The sequence below is a fragment of the Myotis myotis genome, unplaced genomic scaffold (genome assembly GCF_014108235.1).
Source record: "Myotis myotis isolate mMyoMyo1 unplaced genomic scaffold, mMyoMyo1.p scaffold_m19_p_1, whole genome shotgun sequence".
Taxonomy (NCBI): Eukaryota; Metazoa; Chordata; class Mammalia; order Chiroptera; family Vespertilionidae; genus Myotis; species Myotis myotis.
Genome location: NW_023416313.1, coordinates 214,306,846 through 214,334,736, shown reverse-complemented (window position 1 = coordinate 214,334,736; position 27,891 = coordinate 214,306,846). Strand labels below are relative to the sequence as shown.

The 27,891-nt window shown below is 46.0% G+C and overlaps 1 protein-coding gene across 1 annotated transcript in view; it reads right to left on the bottom strand.

The window, feature by feature from the left end:
• Positions 1 to 27,891, bottom strand: part of KCNK10 (potassium two pore domain channel subfamily K member 10) — a 105,996-nt gene that overhangs the window by 14,041 nt on the left and 64,064 nt on the right. The window contains exon 4 of the mRNA XM_036325524.1: positions 22,021 to 22,181. Coding sequence (XP_036181417.1) covers positions 22,021 to 22,181 — 161 coding nt within the window. The remainder of the gene's footprint in view (positions 1 to 22,020; positions 22,182 to 27,891) is intronic.

Here is a 27,891-nt window from a genome sequence, read left to right as displayed (position 1 = left end):
CTAATGCCGTGACCCTTTAATACAGTTCTTCATGTTGTGGTGACCCCCAAGTTCATTGTTACAAATTGAACATAATTAAAGCATAGTGATTAATCCCCAAAACAATATGTAATTATATATGTGTTTTCTGATGGTCTTAGGTGACCCCTGTGAAAGGGTCGTTCGACCCCCAAAGGGATCGTGACCCACAGGTTGGGAACCGTTGACATAGATTATGAGGAGACTTTGTATTTATTTTTTTACATTTTAAATTTCCTCTTTTATTTTATTTATTTATTTTGAAATTTAAATTCTTTATTGTTTAATATATTACATCAGTCTCCTTTTTTCCCCATTGACCTCTCCCCAGCAGCCTCCAACCCCCAGCACATGGCCCCCCTCACATCTGTGTCCATTGGTTATGCTCATATGCATGCATACAAGTCTTTTAGTTGATCTCTTATCCCCTCACTCCCAACTTCCTTCATAGGTTGGACAGTCTGTTCAATGCTTCCATGACTCTGGCTCTATTTTTGTTCATTAGTTTATATTGTTCATTATATTCTACCAATGAGTGAGATCACGTGATATTTATCTTTTTCTGACTGGCTTATCTTGCTTAGCATAATGCTCTCCAGGTCCATCCATGCTGTTGCAAATGGTAAGAATTCCTTCATTTTTACAGCAGCATAGTATTCCATTGTGTAGATGTACCACAGTTTTTTAATCCACTCATCTGCTGATGGGCACATAGGCTCTTTCCAAATCTTAGCTATGGTGAATTGTGCTGCTATGAACATAGGGGTGCATATATCCTTCCTGATTGGTGCTTCTGTTTTCTTGGGATATATTCCTAAGAAGTGGAATTACTGGGTCAAAGGGGAGTTCCATTTTTAATTTTTTGAGGAAACGCCATACTCTTTTCCACACTGGTCGCAACAGTCCACATTCCCACCAGCAGTACAAGAGGGTTCCTTTTTCTCTGCATCCTCTCCAGCACTTGTTGTTTGTTGATTTGTTGATGAAAGGCATTCTGATAGGTGCGAGATGATAGTGCATTGTTGTTTTGATTTGTATCTCTTGGATGATTAGTGACTTTGAGAATGTTTTCATTTGTCTCTTGGCCTTCTGTGCTGAGGAGACTTTTAAAATAATCCTTACCTGAGGATATGTTTTCATTGATTTTTAGAGAGAGAGAGAGAGGAAGGCAGAGGAGAGGAGAGAGAAACATCAATGGGTTGTCTCCTACATGTGCCCCAACTGGGGATTGAACCTGCAACCCTCTTGGTGAATGGGATGATGCTCCAACCAACTGAGACACCTGAGCAGGGCAAGGAGACTTTTAAAATTCCATTTGCATATAATCCCCATGGTAGAGATACTGTAACCACACATTAGTGAGAATCATGCAGCAAAATCTCCATGGAGACTATGGGAAATGTCCTACTCAAAAGCTGAATACACAAATAAATAGTAGCTATACAAAAAAATAAAGTTATAGCTAGCATCTGACTCTCTAACATTGGCCAACTCAGTATTTTGCTGGTATCATCATGCAGTTTTTGAAAACACTTTTCATATTACTATTAAATTGCTTTTATCACTGAAATGCCAATATAGGTGTATCTGGGATGGATAAAACCTTAAATCCACAAACAATAAAAATTCTCAGCTGTTCCACTCCAGGAACACCTCAATTAAAATCTTGGAAAGTTTTCTGTTCTCAAAGTCAGTGGCTTTTAACATCTATATATATAAAAGGCTAAGTGACCGACCATACATCCGTCTAACTGACCAACTGACCAGCCGGTACATATGGCATGCACTGGCAATTTAAAAATAAATCTTGACTTGCGCATGCACGATACATGTGAAGCTCTCGCTGGCACCAATCACACGCATGTGTTGCTTTCTCTCAAGTTCAAAGAGCATGTGATGTTAAAGTTGTAAATACTTCACAAGGGAAATCATTCAAGCACTCTGGAAGTGTTTTTACTCTTAATGTGTTATACAGGGAGATATTAGAATAAGTTTAATCAATTTATCAGCCATTGTTTTTATCAATGTTCTTTTTATATCATGTTTTTGTTGTTTTATATAATTTCTTTGTTCTTATATCATGTTGTTATTGTTTATTTATTAATCAATTTATAAATTATTTTCATATATGTTTTACTAATTTTCTTTCATCTATGACAATTCTATTATAGAGAAAGGGTGAATAGCAATATTAAAATATTTCTTTTAATTAATTTCCTTTCAATGTGCACAAACCCGTGCACTGGGCTACTAGTTTGAAAATAATACTCTATCAACGCACAAGATTTTGCATTCAAAATTCAACCAATTAAGTCAGCACATAGTTGCAAGGAACACACCAGTTTTTTAAAAAAGAAAAAGTTCCTTCATCCTGCACACAAAGTCTGTACACAAAGTGGGTGGGTGGATGGGGGAGGAGATGCTGAGTCTAGGGCTGAAAACATGCTTTGTGTCACTGTCCTAGGTGCCCAGCACTGGTCGGGCTATTGATGACAAAGGTTAGTGCTGAATGACATACCACTGATTAAAAACATCACCTGAGAGAGAAGAAAGGAATATTCTTGTAGCTCTGGCATGTGGAACACACAAATATGCCAAGTGCAATGGACGGTCATTGGATCTTTGTTAGCTAAGCAATCAGAAACGATGTCACATAAGTAATCGCACTGATGTAGGAACCATCTAGAGGTCACCTTGGCTGAAGAATGATCTTTCTCTCTCAATGAGGTGAGAAAGGCAGACCCATGGAAAGGAGCAGAGTGGGGGAAGAGGGCACCACCTGATGAGCCAGATCAACAGCATAACTCCTGGCAACTCGATAAATGCCCTGCCCAGCTGCTCACGCACCCAAACCCCAAATTTATTTTACCCAGATGTCAGCAGCACTTGAACAATGGCTTTACCCTAAAATGCTCCCCTCATCACACAGGCAAAATATTACTACAGTCACAGTGCTACAGACAGCTGAAAGGTGCTCACTCTTCTCCCTCTGCTGGCTAACAAAGGTTCAAAGTCAAAGTTTGTTGTCCAAGCAGTCCACAATAGTCAAGGCACAATATTCCACCAAACAGGATAAACGTTCCCTCCCACCCCTGATGCTTCTTTCCTAGAACCTTACCCACTACACACACGGACTCAGCCTCTTATTCTGGCCAAGGAACCAAGGTTGGGGTCTTTCTCCCCCGCCCTCCTTTTGGGAGCAACTTGCCCTCAAGAAGTGAGTGCTTCTAGTAATCGCCTGTCTAATTCTGGGCTGTATTAGGAACCCCATTTGTCCAGAGATAGAAGCCATATTCTCTAGTGTCAGAGGACTAGAGTAATATTAGACTTCAACCACTGAGCCACACTGGCTGGGCCAGAGTGGCTATCTTGACATCCTGATAGACTTGTCCTCTTTGCACCTCACTCAAGTTTCATACAAATGTCCAAGGAAATTTCAGTTTCTAAGTGTGCATGAACTGGAGACAAATAAATGAATACGTAACCCATCTGTGTTTATTCATCTATCATTCACCTTCCATTATTAAGGGCAACCTTGTTCTTTAATTTGATTAGAATGAATTTGATTAGAATGTGGGTTTGATTAGAATAATCGAACAGAAGCTTATTTAGATTACTGAACACACATGATGAATATCCTTGTGGTTAGTTAATTGGTACATTTTTTTCCTTTTAAAAGAATTAACTTATATACAAACCTTTTAACGGAGTTTAATGTAATGACTAAAGTATACGTTCATCTTTCATGAAATGACGGGGATGTTTAGCTATGCAAATGAGAGCAGCTATGGGCAGAGTGGTCTACCCTTAGGTAGGGTTGCATCTCTGCAGATAATATTTTCTTAGAAAAGTATTCTTTTTAGAATATAGTTTTAGGTGAATTCATCCCTGCAAAGTATTTAGCAGGGATGTTCATGGGCTCATTGGAAAAGTTCTCCACAGAGGACCAGAAACAAGGAGAGCAGAAAAGGACATTGAGGCCTCCTGATGCTCCCCGCAGGCTGGAAGAAAGATTAGTAAGTGGGATTGGACCAATGCTGGTGACACTCAGCCTGGAGTGTCCTGTTCATGACCATCAAGGATGCTGTTTAAGGAATGACACCACCCCATTGTCATGTTGTGAGGGAATTAAGAATGAGATGACTGGGCACTGTCGCTTTAGAGGACACTGGTCATTCCTTTTTTCTGCCCATCATCTTAATCCCTTTCTTTGCTTGGTGAAAGACAGAGAACTCTTCCCAATGCAGAAGCTGAAGGATGCCTGCTACCCACTTCCTCAGCCTCCCCACTGCAAGGACACAAGCACGCCACCAGGTTCCCCCAGCCGTGGAGACCTAAGTCAGGCTTTAAACCAGACACTAGTGTCCTGGTCAGTGTGGCTCAGTTGGCTGGAGCATCGTCCCATGCACTGAAAGGTGGAGGGTTCCATTCCTGGTCAGGGCACATGCCCAGGTTGTGGGTTTGATTCCCAGTAAGGGTGTGTGTGTGTGGGGGGCAATTGATCTCTCTCTCTCTCTCTCCTTCCTCTCTCTAAAAAATATAGATAAACCAGAGACCAGGGAGGCAGATGTGACAGACTTGGTCCTGAAGTATTCACCTGATGATTTTCTGTGTGTTTTCCTCTCCCTCTTTTCTCTCTCCTGTATCCCAAGGGCTTTTTCTAACTGAAGGATGGAGATCCTCAGAGGCATGCCTTCAGGACCACGTTTTCCTTGCCCCGAGGGCTAGGGTTGGAGACAGACTAGCCACTCCTCCTGGGGAGGAAGGAACTGCATCTCCGTAGGGTCTTCCAAGTGGGCCCTGCTGGCTGTGCAGGCAGACACTGCGGTGGCTTCTTCCAGGGCCAACCAGCCTGTGGCATGATTTGGGTCATTGTTCTCAGCTGGCTGCCTTCCAAGTGTGGGTCTCCAACCATCCCAAGGATTTGGTAACGATCCAATATCCTTCTTAAAAGCTTTCTTTTCTGCGTAAATCACAATAGTTGGTTTCTCACGATTCAGCCAAGCTGCCTGCCCACAAGTGCGTCTTCTGGACATAGGGTAAGCTGACTTTGGCTATTTGGAGGCAGGTCAGGGTCACAGCCCGCCCTGTGGCCGGTTTGAAATTCTGCTTCAAGATCAGCCAGAACGGTAACCAGATCTGATTTAACCACTTGAATGTCTCTGACATTCCTAATCTTCAGGAGAGTCTTATCAAAAATTTTGGCTCATTTTGGCCGTGGTGCGGAAGGAGCTGTGTCCATTCCTGGGATGGGCAGTACAGGAGGAGCAGTGCCAGCCTCCTCCCAGTAGTAACCCCCTACTGAGGCAGAGGGCTCTGCCCCTGCAGGAGGGACCCGCAGCATTACCAAGAGAAGTCGGTGGTTAGAGCAGTGATTGGCAATCCAGGGGAGTTAATGGGGAACACAGGCTGTGGCCAGGACAGTCATGGGTGACATCCCCTACACGTCTAATGGGCAGGGGACCTTGGACAGGAGAGCTGGGGAAGGGCCTGCTTCAGGACCAGTGGAGCAGCCGGGATTTGGGCTAAATATAGATGAAAGAGAAAAAATTCACAAGTACAATCAATGTCACGTTAGTGGTAGAATTCTTGGGATGATGGATTTTCAGGGGATTTTACTTGCTTCGTTGTACTCTTCTGTGTTTCCCAAGGTCTCCACAATGACCATGTGTTCTCTTTGTAATGTTTGCAGTGGAAGATGAGGAGAAGGAGGCGGGGTGGGAGAGGAGGAGAGGAAGAGGAATCATGAGGAGAAAAGGGAAAGAGAAAACAACGAACATGCTCACAGACACCACGTGGTTCCCTCCAGAAATAGCACAATGCCCTTGAAAATCATATAATTTGTCTTCCTTTCTTTGGGAAAGGGGTGACGGCCATGCCCTTGAGGGAAAACCAGAAGAATGAGCGTAGATATTCCCCACAGTAAAGTAAGAGAGATGGGCCTTGTCTGAGCCTTTGTAATCCCAGGGACGTTTGCCAAAGGTGGCGGTGGGAGCTGGGAGGGAGCCTCGTTCCAATTCAGTCATGGCAGCCCGCTCGCTGCCAGGGCTACCTCCTCTTCCTACAGAAACCTGCACCTCCCTCCTGAGCAAAGTGCTGGGAGCCTGCTGTTGGCAAGCACTTGCCTTCCCTCTCTGGCTTGTGTACAATGCTGGTTACTTTTGCACCTTGCCCAAAGGGACTGGATCATTTACTGGTGCTCAGATATAGCACCAGCCCATGCTTCTGTGCCTTTTTTTGTTAATTCTCACCTGAGGATATTTTTTTCATTGATTTTTAGAGAAAGTGGAAGGGAGGGACGGAGTGAAGGGGGGGGGGGGAGAGAGAGAGAGAGAGAGAGAGAGAGAGAGAGAGAGAGAGAGAGAGAGAGAAGAGAGAGAAACATCAATTGGTGGCTTCCCACATGCACTCCCATTGGGGCTGGGGATCGAACCTGCAACCCAGTAAGGCGCCCTTGACCAGAAATTGAACCCGCAACCTTTGGTGCATGGGCTGACGCTCTAACCACTGGGAAACACCAGCCAGAGGCTCCTGGGCCTGTTAAAAAGGTTGTTCTATCTGCTTGGATGTCCTTCCCCTTGTCATGCTTCCCAAACTCTTGTTTATTCCTCAAAACACAATTCCAGTGCTGCCTCTGCAGGAAGCCCTCCACCCTCTGGTTAAGCAACAGGGTCCTCGTCCCGGCTGTCTTGGTTCCTGGCATGTTCCCCTGTCGATCAACCAGCTCCTCCTGGTTTGCTGTTTACCTGCTTGTGTGTCGCACTATCTTTGCATCCTGGGTGCCCTCCATGGCGCGTTTTTTCTACACCAGCTCCCTCTGTTTTAGCACCCAGAGAAAATACGAGAGTAACTGTTTAAGGTAAACTATTTTATGAAGGATATAAGACAAAACTCTTCATCCCACAAGAGATAAACTGCCAGGATTTTGTAACGTGGAATGCTAGGAAGAGCACATGTGATGGAGAGGCACAGGGATGCACATCCCACACACGCACAAGATCTGTACTTCTTGGACTGAATATTAATACCACAGGCACTGAGTCAAGGGGAGAGTCTTGACTATTTGAACATGGCCACTGACACGAGAATAAAAATCATGTACGTGCACTCTGGAAAGTTACACTGGAGCTCCTGAAAGTTATTTTTTATAACCCTGTTTAGATCCGAACACCCTGGGAAGAGACGGGTCAATCTGTGAGGATGTTCGTGGTTGTCACACAATTGGAGGGACACTCCAGGCATGTAGTGGGTAGAGGCGCTTCCTGTAACACAAGACTTAGTGTCACAAATCAGAGAATCATCCCAAAGTTAGCATGAGTTATCAATGTCCCATGGACAAAATTTATGTTTATAATACCTAAGCTGAGAACTCCCTTTTATACATAAACACACACACACACACACACACACACACACACACACACACACAAACACCTGTTTGGTACTGCTTCAATATAGGCTGAATTTTACAAGAATATGATTCCTACGTAAATTGAGAAAAGCCTGAATATTGATTAGTTGGAGCCTTGCCAAGGATTATTCTCCATTTTCCGTATCACTGACGGGGAAGTCCCTGGTGGCATCTTAGTCATGGATCTGATGCACCTGACCAGCCTAGGTTGGGAGCTATGGCATTCTACATATAGATGCAAGGGTCCCTCTGCTTCAGAAGGTCCCCTGGGGTTTCATGACCGAGCACCTATTACTGAAACATGTATTATTTATTGTGACTTTCCTTTTTTTCCTCTCCTTCATATTGTAGCTAGAAAATAGTGTTGAATTTTTCAAAATTAGCTGTGTAGGCAAGTTGCACCATCCTATATAATAAAGAGCTAATATGCTAATTAGACCAGATGGTGGAATGACCTTCTGGAACGAACTTCTGGAACAACCTTCTGGAATGACCAATGGGTGTGGCCATGAGGCAGCTGGGGCTGTGAGGGCCAAGCCCCTTGCATGAATTTCATGTATTGGGCCTCTAGTCTAATATAAAATTCATTTCAATGTGGTAAAAGGTCATGAATAAGGATTGGTACAAAAAGTGTTGGACACAATACAATATAAGCATGATGTATTTTAGAATTGCACACCTGAAACCTATATACTTTGTTAACCAATGTCACCCTAGTACAATCAATGAAAATGTATTCACCAATTTTGAAAAAAGGGTGGGTTTTGGTATTACAGGGTTGAGCACCACTGGATACAATTAAACTGTGTATTGTGCTTAAGGAGCTTCTGGAAGTTTTTTATAACCTGTTGAGAAATCTATAGAATTACACTTACAGGCATCGCCTAATGAGTTCAAGGTTCCTGAGCAGAGCAAGGCCACATGCAATAAACATTATCAGTGGACAGCTCCCCTACTAAAAAGCCCTTTCATCAAAATAATGACATTTCAAAGGTTAAGACTGTTTTTTGTTCCACTGACATTTATTTGCATACGGTACTCCTTTTGGTTTCAAGGTCATTTTCTATATCAAAATGTACAAGGTCATAGCTAGCGATGCTCATCCATTCACCAGGTCTGGGTGCCACGCCCTGAGCTAGACACTGCGGACCGGTCAGGCTGGACCCCTTCCCACAGAGCTCTCGGGCTGATGGGCACAGCGGGCATCGAACGCATACCTCCTATCAGAGAGATGAATGCTATTCTGGGGGTGTGCACGGCGTGATGGAAGGGGAAACAGGTGCTGGCCACACTGAGGAGTGAATAAAACCTCCCTGAAGAACTGACACCTACCCCGAGAGCAGGAAGAGGATGTGGACGGTTGGAAGCACCGTAAACATCACATGGGAAAGTCTGGAAGTGACAGGCTGTGACGTGTTCAGTGCACACGCCCAGGCCTTTCAATTTCCCCTGTGGAAACAGATTTCTCCCCAAATACTATCCTCAAGGACCTTACTCTGGGGAAGGGTGCTAACTGTGACAAACTTTTAAATGTTTGGTCAATATGAGCTTTCCACAAAATCTGATCAAGGGGCTTGTTTTCTGTTGTTTCCCTAATCATAAGAGAGAATTTGAATTTAAGACACTTTAAAGGAAGCTTATTAAAACTAAAGGCCTGTGATAATTAAAAAAAAATAGAAGCCCGGCTGGCATGGTTCAATGGTTGAGCGTCGACCTATGAACCAGGAGGTCATGGTTTGACTTCCGGTCGGGGCACATGCCCAGGTTGTGGCAGGCTTGATTCCCGGTGTGCTGGAGGCAGCCGATCAATGATTCTTGTCTTTGATGTTTTTATCTCTTTTTCTCCCTCTCCCTTCCTCACTGAAAGAAAAAAAGTAGAAAAGATGGAAAGCATTTCCTAGGCAGAGGGTGATCAGAGCAGCCCTCCGCTCCCCGGGAGAGGCTCCCAGAAGCAGGTGGCACCTGGCTGTATGGCCATCTGGACAGGCCCTCTTCCTTCTCTCCCACGAAGAAGAGGTTGAAGCATCTCCAAAGGGTAGGCGGGAGAGAAATAAACCTAACAGACATGCAGAATCAAAGGGCTGAGGATAATTAAAAATTTTAAAAGCGGAGTGAAGCAAGAAGCAAAGAGAAAGAAGAAAGCCAAAGAGAAAGTTGTAATAACCCTGAGAGAACACCACATGGCACTTATATGTCATGCGTTTCATTTTAAATGTTGCTATTTGCTTTCTTGTTAGCTTTGCTGCCAACTCTGTTACGGTGCTCAGTAAAATTCATTTAAAAAAAAATCACACAGAAGCGTTCTGTACTCTATCCTTAAAATCAAACATAGATTCCTTTCCTTTTTTTAACTGCATGATAATATATCTATATCTATCTATATCTATATCTATATCTATATCTATATCTATATCTATATCTATATCTATATCTATATCTATATCTATATCTACTTATAATTAACTCTTCAAACTAAACTGCAAAGCAGTGTTAAATTAGAAGAGAAAGTCCTGATAACCAATAGGGGATGTCCAGTGCATTGGTTTGTACCAACTTGGCAGTAAAAAAGAACCTGGGGGGAGGTGGATAGGTAGACAGACAATATTAATAATAATAACTTAACATGAGCCCTTTCAACCATTCCCCAGGCTCCAGTAGAAAGATTGTTAATGTTTACAATAAAATTTACTTCTAACAAGGAGTGGAAAAAGCTAACTTAGGGGACATGGCTCCATCTAGCTGGGCCAGTTTTCTTTTGGGAAGAATGCCTAGGAACACTGAGGCTTTATAAAAATACTAGAGGCCTGGTGCATGAAATTCGTGCATGGTGAGGGGAGGGTCCCCTCAGCCCAGCCTGCACCCTCTCCAATCTGGGACCTCTTGGGGGATGTCCAACTGCCAGTTTAGGCCCGATCCTGGGGATTGGGCCTAAACCTGTAGTCGGACATCCCTCTCACAATCCAGGACCGCTGGCTCCTAACTGCTCACCTGCCTGCCTGCCTGATCGCCCCTAACTGTCCCCCCTGTTGGCCTGGTTGCCCCCAACTGCCCCCGCCCCACACTGGCCTGGTCACCCCATGCAGCCTGCTGTTCAGTCATTTGTTTGTCCCTCACTAACCCCCCTGCCGGCCTTGTCACCCCATGCAGCCTGCTGGTTGTTACTGTTACTGTGATGGTGTCCCGGACAATTTGCATATTCCTCTATTATTAGTATAGATGAACTGGCCTATGTGTTCAAGATCTAGTAAGAGCACCCTTAGGCTGAAAGGCAACCCCCACGCAGCTAAAATAAATTTCTTCTCATTCTTTCATCTTCCTTTTACTAGAATCTATGTATGTAGTGGAATATCATGGACACATCTGCGTAAACAGTTGTAGCCCATTAAGTGCAGCTGAGAAAGCAAGTACAACCTCCTCTCTTGCACAGACAGACTGGCAGGGGTACACTCAGACCTTCTGTATTCTTCTTGAGTCATGACCAATGCAACTTCTCCTCCAGGGGCAATGACTGGTGATGGGAGTTGAGTCCCAGCCCCAAGCCCTTCCACCCAACAGGTGGGACTGAGAGCAGCATCAGCAAACATCTCTTCTTCACTTGGGCTTGTCAGGGGTGCTGCATGGCCTGCACACCCTGGGTATGTGAGAAGGAATTTAGTCCATCTCTCTCTCATCCCCAATAAATTCGCAATCAATGAAGTATTTACTGAACACTTCCAAAGTGCTTAGCGCTGAGCAGAGGTACAGGGAAAGAAAGGCATAGTAGCCCTTAGTTTCAAGCCCCTCATGCTTTACTTAACGATAACAACTCATTAGCAACATAAGACAGGTGCATCACCGAAGATGCACACCATGCCTAATACACAAGCTAGAATCCACAGTCCCTCCTCTGAGCTTCCACAGCTGACAGGTGCCTGTCATAGCCATGTTCACCACTTATTGAGAGCTGACAGCATGCCAGGCATTGCTCACAAGCATCAGCTAAGTACCGAAAGAGGTAGCTACGGATTGGATCCCCATTTTTCAAACGAGGAAACTGAGGCACAGCCTAAGGTCACATGACTTAGGCACTGAGGCAGTGTGACCTCAGAGGCTGCCTACCCCAGCCATTGGTCTTTTTTTTAATTTAATCCTCACCCGAGGATATTTTCTCATTGATTTTTAGAGAGAGTGGAAGAGAGAGGGAAAGACAGGAGAAATATCAATGTCAGAGAAACACATTGATTAGTTGCCTCCTGCATGAGCAGAACCCTGACCAGGGAGGAGCCTGCAACCAAGGTACCTGCCCTTAACTGGAATCGAACCTGGGACCCTTTGGTCTGCAGGCCGACGCTCTATCCACTGAGCCAAACCGGCCAGGGCGACATTGGTCTCTATGCATGCCTGTTTCCTTCTCAGGTGAGAAGACTGTCTCTTGTTTACTGCCCCATATCCCAGTGCTGCCATTGTAGAAGGCGCTATTTGATAATTGCTCATTAAACTGAACTGGGAAGGGGATGAAGGAAAAGCTGAGGGGAGTTGGAGAAGGAATCATTACAGGGTGAATAAAGGGATTTCAGAGCAGTGGCAAGGCAAGGGGGAACCTAGATGTTACCAGCACGCAGAGGCCCAAGGTGGCCTGGCATCCGGCCACCTCCCTCCCAGTAGCTCTGCTGCAGTGCCAGAGCTGGAGCAGGCTGGGCATAAGCAGGGGGCATGGCTGGAGGTGAGGACAGGAAGGGGGCAGGTGCCAGAGGGAGGCGCAGCATGGGGCCCTGCCTCTCGCCTTTGCCCCCAATGTAGCAGAATGGCAGCTATCGGAGCAGCTAAAACATAAGGGACAATCAACTAGCAAGTTAGCCAGTGCTGTCTTTGTGGCCCATAGAAGCTGAAGAAGAAAAAAGAAACAGAGAAGAACAAGTTAAACACAGACATACCATATGATCCAGTAATTCCACTTCTAGGTTTGTCCCAAAGAACTGAAAGCAAGGACCTGAACAGATTTTTCACACCCGTGGTGTTCATAGCAGCATTATTCACAGTAGCCAAAAGGTGAAGCAAGCCAAGTGTCCATCAACAGATAAATGGAGAAACGAAATGCGGTTCATACATACAATGGAATATCATTCAGCCTTAAAAAGGAAGGAAGTTCTGATGTGCTGCAATGTGCATGAATCCTTACGGACATTATGCTGAGTGAAGCAAGCCAGACACAGAGGGAAAAACACTATGAAGTATCTGGAGCAGTCCCATAAGTAGAACAGCGGTGACCGGGGCTGAGGGCATGGGGAGAATGAGTTATCATTAATGGGTGCAGACTTTCAGTTTGGGAAGATAAAAAAATTCTGGAGATGGGTGGTGAGGATGTTTGCATGACAAGGTGAATGGACTTAATGCCACTGAACTGTATATTTTTAAACAGCTAATATGGTAAATACACAAGCCATGTCAAATACACAAGCTAGAATTTTATGTAATGCATATTTCACCACAATAAAAATTTAGGGATAAAGAAAAGGCGGAAGCAGGCTTTATAGCACCCCAGTAACTCCTGGGGTTACCTTAATTGAGAACCTCTTTGAAACTATGTGACTATGGCCAGGACAAAAATGTTAATTCCATGGGGGAAAAGACCCCCCAAAACAACATGGGAACAGTGCTGATGGGAAAAGCCAGCGTTGCTCTATCCCTTTGTACTCAACTTTTTCTGAGGATAGGAATCCTTTTAGAACATAAAAAAAATTTTTTTCTTCAATCCCCACAGAACAATGGAACCTTTGGTACCCACTGATTGTGAAAACATATCAAGAAGAAAGATACTATCACCTTTTAAAATGAACTTAAGGGATGACAACCCCACTCTATACATTTGGAAAAGGGCAGCACATGTGTGAAGGAGACATAGTCTTTATTCTCTCTACCAGCAATGCTAGATGCACGAAAGGATTCTCGGGTCCTTTAAAACAGCACTTCAGGCCCCTGGGGACCCACTGCCCACAGAGGGAGAACCACAGCTCTATACTAACGAGAGGCTAAAACTCAGCAATAAACTCCAAGACACAGTTCAAAACCATTAGGTCAAAAATGCTGTGATACACAAATGCAGCTCTTCTCAGAAAATAAAAAGCAAAGCATTTCCCCCCCAGAATCACAGAGTGTATTTCTCCTACGTAGGCTGGATCCATGCCAGCAGGCAGCCCTCCCTTATACAAAGCCACCAGAGCCCGCTCAGCAGTGTGACCAGGCTGTGCCTGGCAGGTTGGCACCTCCCAAGGGAGCTGCCTCTTTGGGGTAAAGGGCCCCAAACACTGGCTCGCCTCCCAGTAATGATGTATTCTAATCATTTTCCCCTTTCCTAAAGCGAAAAGTTCTAAAGCTACTTTTTATCGACTCCCGACAAACCAGTCATTTAGAAACGTGCCACCTAGTGTAAGCCCGTGAGTCGTATACCAGCTCCGTGATGGGCAGACGCGACTCAACAAAGGCATCTCTCAATTTTTAGGAACCTCAGTTTCTGGAAGCTACACTAGAATGGTTTATTACTTGCTTGGCTGACACAAGTAGATGGGGCTAGATATAAGAGAAAAACCCATTGTTGTTTTACATTGATAAATGTAATTTTTTAAAAGCAGAGTTCTCTAAGAGGGCAAAGGATATTATTCTACTAGTAGCCCTGCGCATGAATCCATGTGCCAGTAGCTCGCTGCCACCCTCCTGTAGCTCTCTGCCCGCTGCTCCACCCTCCTGTAGTTCCCCCTGTCCCCCATAGTTTGCTGCCCTCCCCCTCCTGCAGCTCTCTGCCTGCTGCTTCACCCTCCTGTAGCTCCTCCTGCCCCCCCCCCCCCTTATAGCTTGCTGCCCTGCCCCCTCCTGTAGCTCTCCACTGCCGGCTTGTAGCTCGCTGCCCCACCACCTGCTGATCTGTGATCCGGCTGTTACGTGGTTGGTCGTTACCCATCAAGGTGTAATGACCATTTGCATATTTCATCTTTATTATATAGCAGTGATGGCGAACCTATGACACGTGTGTCAGAGGTGACACGCGAACTCATTTTTCTGGTTGATTTTTCTTTGTTAAATGGCATTTACATATATAAAATAAATATCAAAAATATAAGTCTTTGTTTTACTATGGTTGCAAATATCAAAAAATTTCTATATGTGACACGGTACCAGAGTTAAGTTAAAGTTTTTCAAAATGCTGACACGCCAAGCTCAAAAGGTTCGCCATCACTGTTATATAGGACTAGGGGCCCGGTGCACGAAATTCGTGCACTGGGTGTTGGGGGGGTGGGGGGGAGTGTCCCTCAGCCCAGCCTGCCCCCTCTCACATACTGGGAGCCCTCAGGCGTTGACACCCATCACCCTCCAATCGCAGGATCGGCCCCTTGCCCAGGCCTGACGCCTCTGACAGAGGTGTCAGGCCTGGGCAGGGGACCCTCATTTCCCCCCATCACTGGTTCTGCCCCCAGCCCAGGCCTGATGCCTCTGGCCGAGGCGTCAGGCCTGGGCAGGGGACCCCCAGACCTCTCCAATTGCTGGCTCTGCCCCTTGCCCAGGCCTGACGCCTCTGCCAGAGGTGTCAGGCTTGAACAGGGGACCCCCATCTCCCCCCGATCACTGGCTCTGACCCCCACCCAGGCCTGAGGCCTCTGGCCCAGGAATCATGCCTGGGCAGGGGACCCCCATCTCCCTCTGATCGCTTGCTCCACCCCCCGCCCAGGCCTGATGCCTCGGCCAGAGGAGTTGACCCTCATCACCTTCTGATCACCAATCACCGGATCGGCCCCTTGACCAGGCCCGAGGCCTCCGGCAGAGGTGTAAGGCCTGGGCAGGGGATCCCCAGCTCCCCGCGGTTGCAGGCTCCGCCCCTGCCCAGGCCTAACGCCTCTGGCTGAGGCGTCCGGCTCAGGCAGCGGGGACCCGCAGCTGCAGCGGCCCCGTGATCGTGGGCTCCGCTTTAGGCCCAGGCAAGGGACCCTTAGCTCCCGGGACTGCCAGCTTCGACTGTGCCCAGCTCCCATCGCTGGCTCCACCCCTACTTCCTGCTATCACTGGCCAGGGCGGCAAAGGCGCCTGATTCTCTGATCATGGCTGGGGGGCAGGGCAAAGGCGGCCCTGGGGCCGCCTTTGCCCTGCCTCCCACCTCTTAGCTCCCCCCTGGGTTTCCAATCACTGTCAGTGGCAGGGGGCTTCTTCCTGCTTTCCCTTTCGCCTCCCTGCATTGTGCCTACATATGCAAATTAGCCGCCATCTTTGTTGGCAGTTAACTGCCATCTTAGTTGGCAGTTAATTTGCATATAGCCTTGATTAGCCAATGAAAAGGGTAGCGCCGTATGCCAATTACCATTTTTCTCTTTTATTAGTGTAGATGACGTCAGCGTGCCTTGCCAAGGACCCACACTAGCCTGTGAAATGGGGTGAGGGGTGACTATGGGAAATTGTCCATCTAGTAAGCTGACTCGAGGATACTAATAGAAATGAGTGCTCATAACATTCTTGCATAAAAGTTTTAACCTAAAAGTACCTGGAAGTTTTAGAAACAGGTTACCATGTGGTGGATTGAGAGCATGTGGTGGCCCCCAAATGCAAAGATATATGCTGCTTTAATTAATCAAATCTGTGGAATCGTTTCTTCAATGGGCACAACCTTGGAGAGAACGAACCCAGAAATACTCCAGAGACTTTCCTCTATGGGGTGACAGCTTCGGAGGAGCTTCTCTACCACGTTCCTTGAGTTTAGGACTGAGTTAAACACCCAGTGGGAATTAAAACCTTGGTGTTGACTCCCTCAAATCCAGGTTCTCCAAACCCCTGAAGCAAAGCGCGGAGGCAATCAGTGGGGCCCAGAAATAGAAGTGTGGTGTTGAGGGCACAACCAGCTGCCTGGGCTGCCCAAGGGCTTGGCTGTGAGCTGTGTTTCCTCTTATTGTCAACAATGAGTGGGTTGTACAAAGTGTACAGAGAGTAGAGAATATCATCAACTTCTCTCTCGGAGGTGGGTCAAAACAAGTCAGCTATCGGGATAGCACAAGCCCCTTTTAGAAGCCCACCTTCACATTAGTCACATCGTGGACATAAGCAAGGAGGCTTTAAATCCTGGCTGCGGTGGCTGAGTGTTGACCTATGAACCAGGAGGTCACAGTTCGATTCCTGGTCAGGGCATATTCCTGGGTTGCAGGCGGCAGCCGATCAATGATTCTCTCTCATCATTGATGTTTCTATTTCTCCCTCCCTCTCCCTTCCTCTTTGAAATCAATACAGATATATTAAAAAAGTAAAAAATAAATCAAAATAAAAATAAATCCTAGATTGATCTCCAGGAGTAGAGAACACTGAGCAAGAGATGTTTGCTAAGAACGACCCAGTACTGGGGAGACAGAACAGGTGCGTAGGAATGAATCAGAGGCTATGGTCCAATTCAAAGTATGGCCGGATGACATGAAGTTGGAAAACCCTTCGAGAGCAGACACAGGGCCAATATGAACTTGTTCTCACTTTTATCTGTCCCACGAAGACTTTCCTGAATCACCAGATGCTACCCCTGCTTTACAAGAGAAAGAAGGAAGGAAGGAAAGCAGAAAGACTCAGTCTGGCTTGAAAATCCTTGCTTTATCCCTTATGGCCTGGGTGACCTTGGACAGGTCACCAAACCAATGTGCACCTTCTGGTCTCATACAAGGAAGAGGGTGACATGGCCTTTCTGAGAGGGTTGTTGCACAGCTTCCTCCCGGCAAAGCCCACCACCAGCGTCTGGCATAGACTAAAACCCTGCAGCAGATTTGCATCTTATCTCTAGACTTTGAGACGGAGGTGCCATAGTATTCAGTCTGACCTCAGTCCAATCCTCTTGGACAAATGACAAATCCGAGTCTCCCTGCAAAATTCCCGACATGCAGAGGTTTACGAGTGACTCCCCAAAAGTTCCACCCCCTTTCTGGGGCACTCGCGGCCCACCACCTGGCTTCCCCCCACACTTGTTTAGGCACAACCCTGATGTGCATAACTCATTCCTCAATGAACACTTCCACGCCTATTAGGACTGGAACATTGTACCCACAGAGCTGAAAAGAACACCCCGTTTCCAAAACAAGGCTTTTGATCTTCCTGAAAAACTAATCTTTTAAAGTGAACCCCACTGCTGCTGGGACTAGCTCAAGACTCCTTGTGAGAAACAGAAGCCTCCTGCAAATGTGTCCTTCAAATCACTCCTCTACTCACGCCAGGCCCATGGCAGAGGCCTCCAGGAGTCCTTGGCTTCCACCGCCAGCCCCTTCCTGCAATCCAAAGTGATGGACGAGCCCACTAATTGAGCATCATTAGCAGATTGAGATCGTAGTCACCGGGTCTTAAGCACTTGGCAGGCTCCAAAGTCCCCAGGGAATCATGGCACCAATAAACCCAGCATAATGTGTGATTATGTGTCAGCTACACCCAGGCTCTTTTGGCTCCAGAGGCAAATGAACATTTCTGAGGTGTCCTTGGGGGAAAAGGCGAAGGAAGGAAAAGGAAAAGAGTGTCCCTTCGTTACAGAGGTACGATCAGAAAGCCCGCTGACCCGCCAGAGAAAAAGGGGCAGCTGCTTCCCACCAGAGGCCAAAGTCCAGCTCAGAGCAAGACAACGGGATCCAGTCCAACATCAAACCAGTTTTCCTGCAGCATCCTCTCAAGTGACAGTTGGCCTGGCCCCGTAAAGGAGCCAGCCCACAGCAAGGGACACAGAAGCTGCCCGCTCCCCAAATCTGCTTTGGGACCCAAGATCAAGCCTGCGTCATCCCAAACCATCATCCTTCACCGCCAACCGCCCAGATTGCACTTGGAAACCTAGGAGGAAGGACTTTTACTGTGTACTATGTAAATACTTAAAAATCATCTCCACGAATTCGAACGGTATATTCACAACACCTAAACTCCACATTGGATCCATGGTGTGGCTCCTACCTCTGACAGTAAAGATTAGTGGCCCACCTGGACGAGGAGGCAGGATTACTGGTCCGGGTCCAGGCTGTGCCACCGACTCATTGAGTTGCTTCAGGCAAGTCACTGAACAAACCGCAGGTTCCAATCCTCGGGTATGAGATGAGTCTCACGGGAGTCGTGTTCCCCAAAGAGCCATCGACAGGCCTTCTGTTCTAAATGCTAGGGATGGTTGTTGCAAGACAGTGTGCCCAGGCATAGTCCCAGGGAATGGGCACAGGAGATTACTAGTGCTCACCAGTTTCCCACCTCCGCCCCTTCCTGGAGATCAAACAAAACATTTCAGGCCCCTTTGTGGTTGGGTGGGTCCATGTGACTAGTTCAGGCCAAAGGGCTGTGACTGGAGGCCAAAGCCCTTAAGAGCCAGTGTGCAATGCCTAGCTGCTCCCCCCATCTCCCCTCCCCCTGCCAAACCCATTAAAGCCTGGAGAGCTGCCTGGGCTGCAGCAGACCCTGGCAGAGGGTTATTTGTTACCATAGCATAATCCAGTCTCCCCTAAGTGATTCAAGGACCCCAAAGGTCACCTGATTTACGACAAATGGAGGGAGAACAGCTTCCCAGTAAGTGGCCAGTGTGTCTAGCGGCTGTCATTTGTTTCCCCCAACTTCTTCGCCGACAGAATTCAAATTTAGCTCATCACAGGGATGTGGTCAGCCCCAGAACTGTGACATAACAAATCAAATGGGTGTTGCTTTTTTAAGCCTCTGCATTGCTGATCATTTGTTGTACAGCAATAGAAATACAATGCAGCAGGGTGAGGGTGAGATAGTGAAAACTCCCTCCTCATCAAAGCTAAAGCTACATCCTCTGATGAGCTTATCAGCAATAAAGCCAATCTCCATATGTTTATTTCTATGTTTATTTCTCAATTAGTTCTGAGCTTCAGATGACTTGTTAGGTGTTTTCTTTTATTCACTCCATGCTAACCCCAAGCACTTTGTTACTCGGTAGCCAGAAGCATTCCTACATAAGACAGACACCCTCAGCAACTCTTTAAAATGAGGCTCAGATGTGGTAGAAGGACCCAAATTCTGTCACTTCAGGATATAGACAGCTGGAAGACTGACTTTATATTTTATCTTTACTCCACAAAAAAATCCTCTCTACCCCCAAAAAACTACAACCGATGAAGGGAAAGGCTTAACAGTCACTGAGCAGGCGAGAAAACAATGAACCTTCTCCATGGGAGCCAGGAATTCCAACCCCAAGTTTTGTTGTTTTCAGTTCTCAAATAATCACCTAAGAGTAACTGGCCTTTTAGATGTAGTTTAAATGAATGGCAAGGAGCTGGGAGATTTTCTAGCAAGGCCGCATGCAGCAAGCCGAATTGCTGTTTGCATCTCCAGGAAGTATGCTTCTAAGGCTCCTGGATCTCATCATACCTGACAACAGCGCCCTCCACTGGGCTGCAAATGCCTACCTTGTATGCTGCTAATTCCATAATACACCACCCTCAGCTTCCTGGAACTGAGTGGGCATCAGCATAAAAACGAAATGTGAGCCCTGACCCGTTTGGCTCAGTGGATAGAGCGTCGGCCTGCAGACTGAAGGGTCCCAGGTTCAATTCCGGTCAAGGGCATGTACCTTGGTTGTGGGCACATCCCCAGTAGGGGTTGTGCAGGAGGTAGCTGATTGATGTTTCTCTCTCATTGATGTTTCTAATTCTCTATCCCTCTCCCTTCTTCTTGTAAAAAAATCATAAAATATAGTTAAAAAACAATCAAACAAAAAAACGAAATGTGAGATTTTTGAGGCTGTCCCAGTGCCCGTTGAACTGAGCATTGAGAGGCAGCTTTCAGGGGAAGGAGAGCAGTCCTCTCCTTGAAGTTCAAAATACATTAGGGGAAACGAAGTCCCCAAATTTGGTAGCAGGTGTCATCAAATGAGTGCAACCTCTTTCCTTGATTAGAGCACAGTCCCTCATTTTTTTTTATAAAAAAGAATTTCAAAAGCTTGTAGTCTAATCAGTTGTTTTTTTGTTTTTTTGTTTTTTTACAAATAAAGACACCATGATCTAGAGAAATTACTTAAACATAAAAATGCCGGATTTTGAATCCTGTTCTTCTGAATCTTTGCTCCGCCAGATTTACTGTTCTCTAGCTGTGAGGGCTAGAAGGGCTCCTCTGAGAACTGTTCCTGGAGGCAGGGTTGCCCTGTCTGGTTCAGGCGGACCTGGACCTCTGAGAAGCAGAGAAACTTGAGCTCTGGCGGTTTCCATGGTGACCACTGAGCTGGGTGTATGGTCTAAGGAGGCTGGCTGACTAGCCAGCACTTAGGGAGCAAAGGTTGTGGGGCATTCCAGGAAAAACCCACATGCTGCTGAGCTGCTCGGATGACATGTGAATGGGCGGCTACCCTGCCAACAAACACTTCATTCAGGAGACAGACACACAGCTCTCTGAAGGCTACGTGTCTGGCCCCATGCCAGGCTCTTTTCCATACATTATTTCATTTAATCATTACCAAACATTATAAAGCAGATTAGAATTCCATCCCCTTTTGCTAAGGAGTAAACTGAGGCAGCTCACTCTCACTCGGGATCACTGAGCTTATAAAGGTGGCTCTAAGCCTTATTCATCCACTCTGACAAACTAAAGCTGTTCTAACAAAACTAACATAGGGAACTCCCTGTAGTCTTCTAAAGAAAAGCTGGTCATGATTGTTTGTCTCAGAAGGAAAAACAAGTTCAGATTTAGAGCTAACCACTGATCTATCTTTCCCATCATTGCTAGATTCTGAAAAAGATCTCAAAGTGTCATCTTAAAATATTACGTCATGAGAAAAATTCCCTAAAGAAGGTTTGGAACACCTGAACATTAGGTCAATAATGAGAAAAAGAGCAGAAATGACCCTACACCAAAGCAAAGCAGGTGCTCTGTGAAATCACATGAATAGGTGTGAGTTAGAGGGCCTTGGGAACCGCAGTCCAATCACATCTATGTCACATGACTGTCACTGATGCCAGGAATGCCATATTTAGTAAATAAATTTTGCTTGAGTTGATACTTTTGTTCCTTGTTTAAAGGTAAGTATTCTTAAGAGGAAAAATAACCCCACTAACACAATAGCAGTCATCAGCACCTTAGTATGAATTAGCACATCAGTGTCCTATTGCTGAGGGAACACAGCAGTGGAAGGAGAAAGAGGGAGGGGCCACGGGGAGACAGATACAAAGCACGAAGCAGTGCCTAGAAAAGACAGGCTCTAGAAGAGATCCCAGAAGCCAGGATCATCCTGAAGACACCGAGCCTGCAAATAAAATGGAAGTTCCCAAACCAAATGGATGAATTTACAGTTCTCTACTTTATTGCAAATACATAAGGACTCATCTTCCATCTTTAAGAAGAAACGGAGTGTGCTTCATGTCTCCACAAAATCTGTGCTGGCAAATCCATACTTAACCCTCTGTGTTGTGATTCCAGAGAGACCACTCTACAGAAACTAACTACCGAAGAGAAGAGCTTCGGCACAGTGCCTGTGACGACCATCAGCCACACAGGAAATATGATCGTGACATCAGGCTATTCCCTTAAAAGTGGTAATGATATGACAAGACCCTGATGATCCCTCCTGGATCCCAAAAGGCTAAGGCCCATTGGATCTCAGAGGTCAGGGTTGACATAGAGGCAGTACTCACTCGAAAGACCTTCTCCACTCTTGCAATGCTTTTCCCAAAGATGGTTCCAAGTTGGTCTCCAATTCCAGCCAATAAGAAACCAAAGAGTGGAATTCCAAAGATGGCATATAAAATACAAAAGATTTTGCCTCCTTCAGTGCTCGGAGCAATATTCCCATACCCTGGTGAGAAATATTAAAAAGAGAGAGGGAGAGTGGTGAGGTAGCAGAGAAATTAGAGTACAGGACCAAAGACTCCACAGACCCTTCCAAACCTTCCTGCATCCCCACCCCCAATTTGATGAACTTTAGGAAGTAGCACTTCATTTTAAAGGCCCGTAAACTTCAGAACACTGTCCCCATGGCCTCCTTTCCTTCCTTCTTGTCAATAGTTTTAAGGAGATCCATGTTTCCTGGATCTAATGTGTTTAGTTAGGTTACTTTTTAGGAAATGTGTGGTCACCCAAAATTGCATTTCTAATGGAAAGTGGTAGTATCCATTTCAGAAACACCAAACACCCTGGACCTGCCTGGTTTCGGGACACCTGCACACCTAAGAAGGGTTCGCCATTGTTGTTTTTAGGTTGGAAATGAGCCCCTCCAGACTGTGGCTGCCTTCAACATTTGCCTTCCCAGGGTCATGGGTGCCCCGCACTAAGGAGGCTATGTGGTCTAGCACACATTCAGAAAGGACCCATGGACCACACAGCCCTACTCGGGGAAGCCTGAAAACAGTCAAGAGTGGGGGGAAGGACAGTGGCTCTTTTTCTCTCTACTAGGAGCCCTGCATCATCTCTGAGTCCAGCCTATCCTCTCACCCACTTTTATTTTTTAAATATATTTTATTGGTTTTTTACAGAGAGGAAGGGAGAGGGATAGAGAGTAAGAAATATCGATGAGAGAGAAACATGGATCAGCTGCCTCCTGCACACCTCCTACTGGGGTTGTGCCTGCAACCAAGGTACATGCCCTTGACTGGAATCGAACCTGGGACCTTTCAGTCCGCAGGCTGATGCTCTATCTACTTCCGGTTAGGGCCTCCCACCCACTTCTTGCATCAAGGGATATCAAGTGTTAAATAAATGTTTGTTGGTGGAATGGATGTTTACAGATAAAAGAAGCCCTTCATAGCCAGGTCTACCAGTATGTTTGTCAAACAATGCTTTGGAAACAGCAACATCTTAAGACTGCAGCAAGTACATATTAGTAAGTAACTGAGGTATAGTGAATAGTGGCCTTACTCTATATGGATGGGACTAAAGACAGTGGTGTTGGAAGAAAATGGATTATGGCACTAGCACAGTTTGTATAGAAATGAGTCTAAGTCATTTGTTATTCGTTTTCATGTCAATGAGTACCTAGGTAGTCACCTGACTATCCTCCGATATCAGGGTGACTCATGTGAGGTCTATTTCTAAAGCCATCAGTGGGTAAGTTATTGGGTTCATGGTTAGCAGCATATTGGGGGTGCAGCACAGTAAAGAATAACGTTGATGATTGGTCCACCAATCCTCCTCTATGCATGTGGCGAGCTCACTGGTGCTTTCTGACCTTGAGCAATGAGACACCTTGCTATTTGCCTTTTCAACTTTCCACTTGGACTCATTCAAACCTCTTATCATAAAGTATCTAAATCACAGTTGCTGTTTCATCAAGGAGTGTTCAGTCAAGCCTTCTAAATCTTGCATTTCTTTGACTCACCACAGTTTTGACTTAATGGTGAAAAACAACAACAACACAACAATAACCAACCCTTGGAACTTTTTTCAGGTGCTTTCAGGAACTTGGACACAATCCTTTTTCTCAGCAGCCCTCTCTAGAATAATCCAATTTACATAACATAGCCCTCTTGTAGAGGGAACAAATGTGCCTATACAGTTTCACATTATGCAGGTTTAAGGTTCCCTCTCGGAAACATTCTAGTAACTTCTGGAAACATTCATACTCTTGCTTGGCTGTCTCATAATTGCCTGACTACTATCAAGGGATCTAGGTTTTCTTTTAGTCTGATAACTCAGAAAAAAATATACTGCAGACACCGGCAAACAAACCTAAGCTTTGAACCTGCTGACTAGGCATCTTCGCAGCCCTGACCAATGCTGTGCAGCCTTCCTCTTCCTCTCAGAGGGGACCTGCCCCCACCCCTGAGTCAGGGGTCATCAGGAGCATGAGAGAGAAGTAAGAAGACAGAGGCTCCAGATTCATTTCATCTCACTCTGCCCAGTTGTCCTTAGACTCACTTAGCCACTGCAAACCCTGGTGTTGGAGGGGGTCAAGGACAACATGGGGGAAAAAAATCAATGAAGTGTCATTTACCATAGCAATGCAAAGTAGTATTATCATCACTGGCTCCTTATTTACTCAGTGTTTCACAGAGAGGAACACTAAAGTAAAATTAAAGCGAAGTTCTTAGGCTAGGGCACTAGTGAAGTGATATTTACGTCTCTAAGCATATTTAAGGGCATCGTGTCATATCAGACACAAAGTAATCGCCATTCCCGAGTGACGCTGTACTTTGTGCATGGGTGTGCGCATGCGCTTTTTTGTCCCCTGCCTCCAAGGAACTATTTGGAGTGACTGCTGCCGTTGGACTGTCAACACTGTGCCTCTAGGAAAAGCCTGGAACTTCCATTTTGGAACGTTGAGGCAATAGGAGGCCCACATTCCTGGATTCTTGGCTCTAGTCCTACTTGGCCGGTTAGACTGTCCTGCCCAGCCTTCCAGAATGCTTGGGAGAACTATGAAGTGAGGTTTGAGGATTGTATGTAGGCTCTAGAACTAGAGATAAATGTGGATTCTTGTCTGGTTCTTCCACTTACTAACTCTCGGATGTTGGCAACCTACCTAACCTTTCTGCCTCCTGCTCCGCATTTGAGAAGTGAGGCTCTTTGATAGCACTCACCTTATAGCTACTAAAGGTGAGATGCATTGCCTGTGAAGATTAAATACGTGTATGTGAAGCTCGACACACAGGCGGCGCTCAGAAAGTATTAGCGATTATCGTCTTGTGGTTTCCAGTAGGAAGAAATCACTTCTGAGCCATATGTCTCCAGGAAAATGAAGCCCCAGGAGAAAACAGATGGCTGGCTCCTACTTTCCCTCTGGAAACTCTGCTGTTCTCCCACAGTGCCAGGACATGGGACAGAATGTACCTCCAGTGGCTGGCTCACTCACCTGGGCGGGCCCATGGCTGGATTTGGGGTGCGGGCATCTCTTGGTACAGCAGGGGGCTGTGAAAGCTGGGAAATGAGAGGGGATACACAGCTACCAGAGAAGCAATCAATAAGGCAGACCAAGCCCAGATGATTGGAACTGGATTTAAGTAAAACAAAAGACATCCAAGGAGCTACTCCATCAACTGGCTTCTGGTGACTTTCAAAGGAGATGAGCCCAGTGAGGACCATTTGCAACATGTGAGAAGGACCAAGATGGGGCTTAGCTCCATTGACCCCCAGCTATGAAACAGTCCCATGAAGAGAGGCCGATGTTTAGGGAGGATGTGTGCCTGAGGAGCACACAGATGATGCTCCTATGTGCTATTTATGTGCCAAAGTCACACCTTTGCCAACCCACATGCTATGCAGCCCTGCTGTGTGGTGACAAGTGTGCATTCTAAAACCAGAATGTCTTTGTACACAGGGCTGGCTTGATGGGTGTGCAACCTGTGCAAACAGAACCCCCATTTCGAGGGGCTCTGTGCTGTGGTTAGTGCTCTGCTGCTGCCGTTTTGACACTCGTACTCATTTCTTCGCAAGGAGACCACATTTTCATTGTGCACCGGGCCCCGCACATTCTGTAGCTGGTCCTGCTGAATGAAGCTACTAAACGCCACTGCTTCCTCACCGTGAGATATTGGGCAAGTTACTTAACGTCTCTGAGCCTCAGTCTTCTCATCAGTAAAATGAGGCTAATAAATAGTACCTGCCTCTTGTGGTTAATGAGAGATTGTGAGAAGGCGTGTGGAGCACAGTGCCTGGAACCTGGCCAGTGCTCAGTGAATGCAGGCCACAATGACTGCTATTTCCCAAATCATGGGTTAAACTTCCAACCAAGCGCTGGTTAATTAGAAATAGCTGCCAGGTTCCTTGGCAGGCACAACTCTTAAATGAGGCTGCCAGGCAAGTAACACAGTTACTGGCTACCATCTGGAACCTGACCGCGGGCTCTCACTGATGTGGGTGGAGTCCGGTGACTCAATCCAAACATGCCTCAAAGACTTAACTCCAGTTGCACTCGGGAGCAGTTGGTCAGAATGCCATCACCTGTGGCCCTTCTGTTGGTGCTTGTTTATGGGGAAGTCTCTGCATACAAGAGTGAGTGTCATGATTAGAAAAGCTAGTTACTGGGCTATCTACCAGCAGAGTCCACATTCAAGGGCAGGTGGGACTTTTTCACATCAGCATCCGTTACTGAGAAAGGGGACAGGTACAGGGCAACCTCAACAAAGATGGAGCTGAGTCCATTCTTCCTCGTGGCGGGGCTCCTAGCTTGGAAAATGCCTAAATGCGTTCCCTTTGGCCATACACTTGTAAATTTTTCTGTATGTCTGAGTACAAGAAAAGCTTTCTAAAAAAAGAAGGCCTTGATCCATTCAGATAAAAGAGACTTCTGATACTGAGTAGTATCAGTAGTATCGCTGCTTTTCAGAAAAGAATCTATTATTCCTCAGATCTCTATGCCTACATTCTAAGCAATGAACACGTTTTTGTGTGTCTGAAAGGTATATAACTTCATGCAGCCCGTGAAAGTCTTTCTGGAGAGCAATTTGGTGAGCCTCTAAAAGGCTCATGACCTTTGCCATGGCAATCCCTTGGGGATCTTTCCAAAGAAACAACCAACGGTGAAGACCACACTTCATGTACAGCAATTTTCATGGTGATGCTAAAGGAAGAAACAGCTTCAGCCTCCAACAATATGGGATCACAGTGTGGATGGTAGAAGCCATGGAACCCATCACAGATTGTTTTTCAGAGAAGCTTAGTAATAGGGGGACATGTTTCCTGTATTATGTCGTATATGAACTCAAGCAAGCAGGCTCATGTCGGTGCTTCACAAACAATGAAAAGACAGCTCCTCAGCTCCAGCGTCCCCTTGCCTGACTCCTACATTGTGAAAAATTTCTCAGGAAAAACTAAGAGGATCAGTGAGTTCTGATTTTCCTTAGAAGCTTTGCTACCATATATGATGAATGATGAAAAACCATTATTTCCTCACCTGATTATTCTACTAAATTGTACTATGGTTCTCTTTAGAATTCTCAAACTGTGTGACTTTATAAATACCCCCCACTTTGGAGTTAAAATTTAGCCAGCTAAATGGTGGCCATCTTACAATACATTATTTTTGCAATGTATTGAGAAAGAGGGACAAAATAGCCTTTCTTTTTTTCAGTGAATGGAACAAGGACCCAATCTCTAGCACTAACACGGAGCCATGATACTGAAGTAGGCTTATGGTTTGGGTTTTATTTGTGTTTTTGTTTCATGCCTTGTTTTATAGCCGTTTCTTGTTCAACATCCACCTTCCTTCAGATTTTGGGGAAAAGTGCCAAGCCTGTGCCTCGGGTATGACACAGTGTCCTGCCTCCCACTATAGAGGCAGCACCTTCCCAAGCAGCCAGGACACAAGCACGGGAACCCAGAAGCTCATCCAATGGGAGGCTCTGCCTAAGACTTTAAATCTAGAGCAAGTGGCCCACAGGAGGTAGGCGATGGCAGCAGCAGTGTCCAGCAAGGTCAGGCCCTGGCCATGAAGGTCAGAGGATACTGTCTGGCCCTCCATGATCTCTGACCCAAACATATGTATTAGTTAGTATTTATCAGTGCTGGGTAATAGAAAACCCGATGCAGGCTGGCTTTGGCAGAAAAGGAAATGCATGGAGCCTGATAAACAG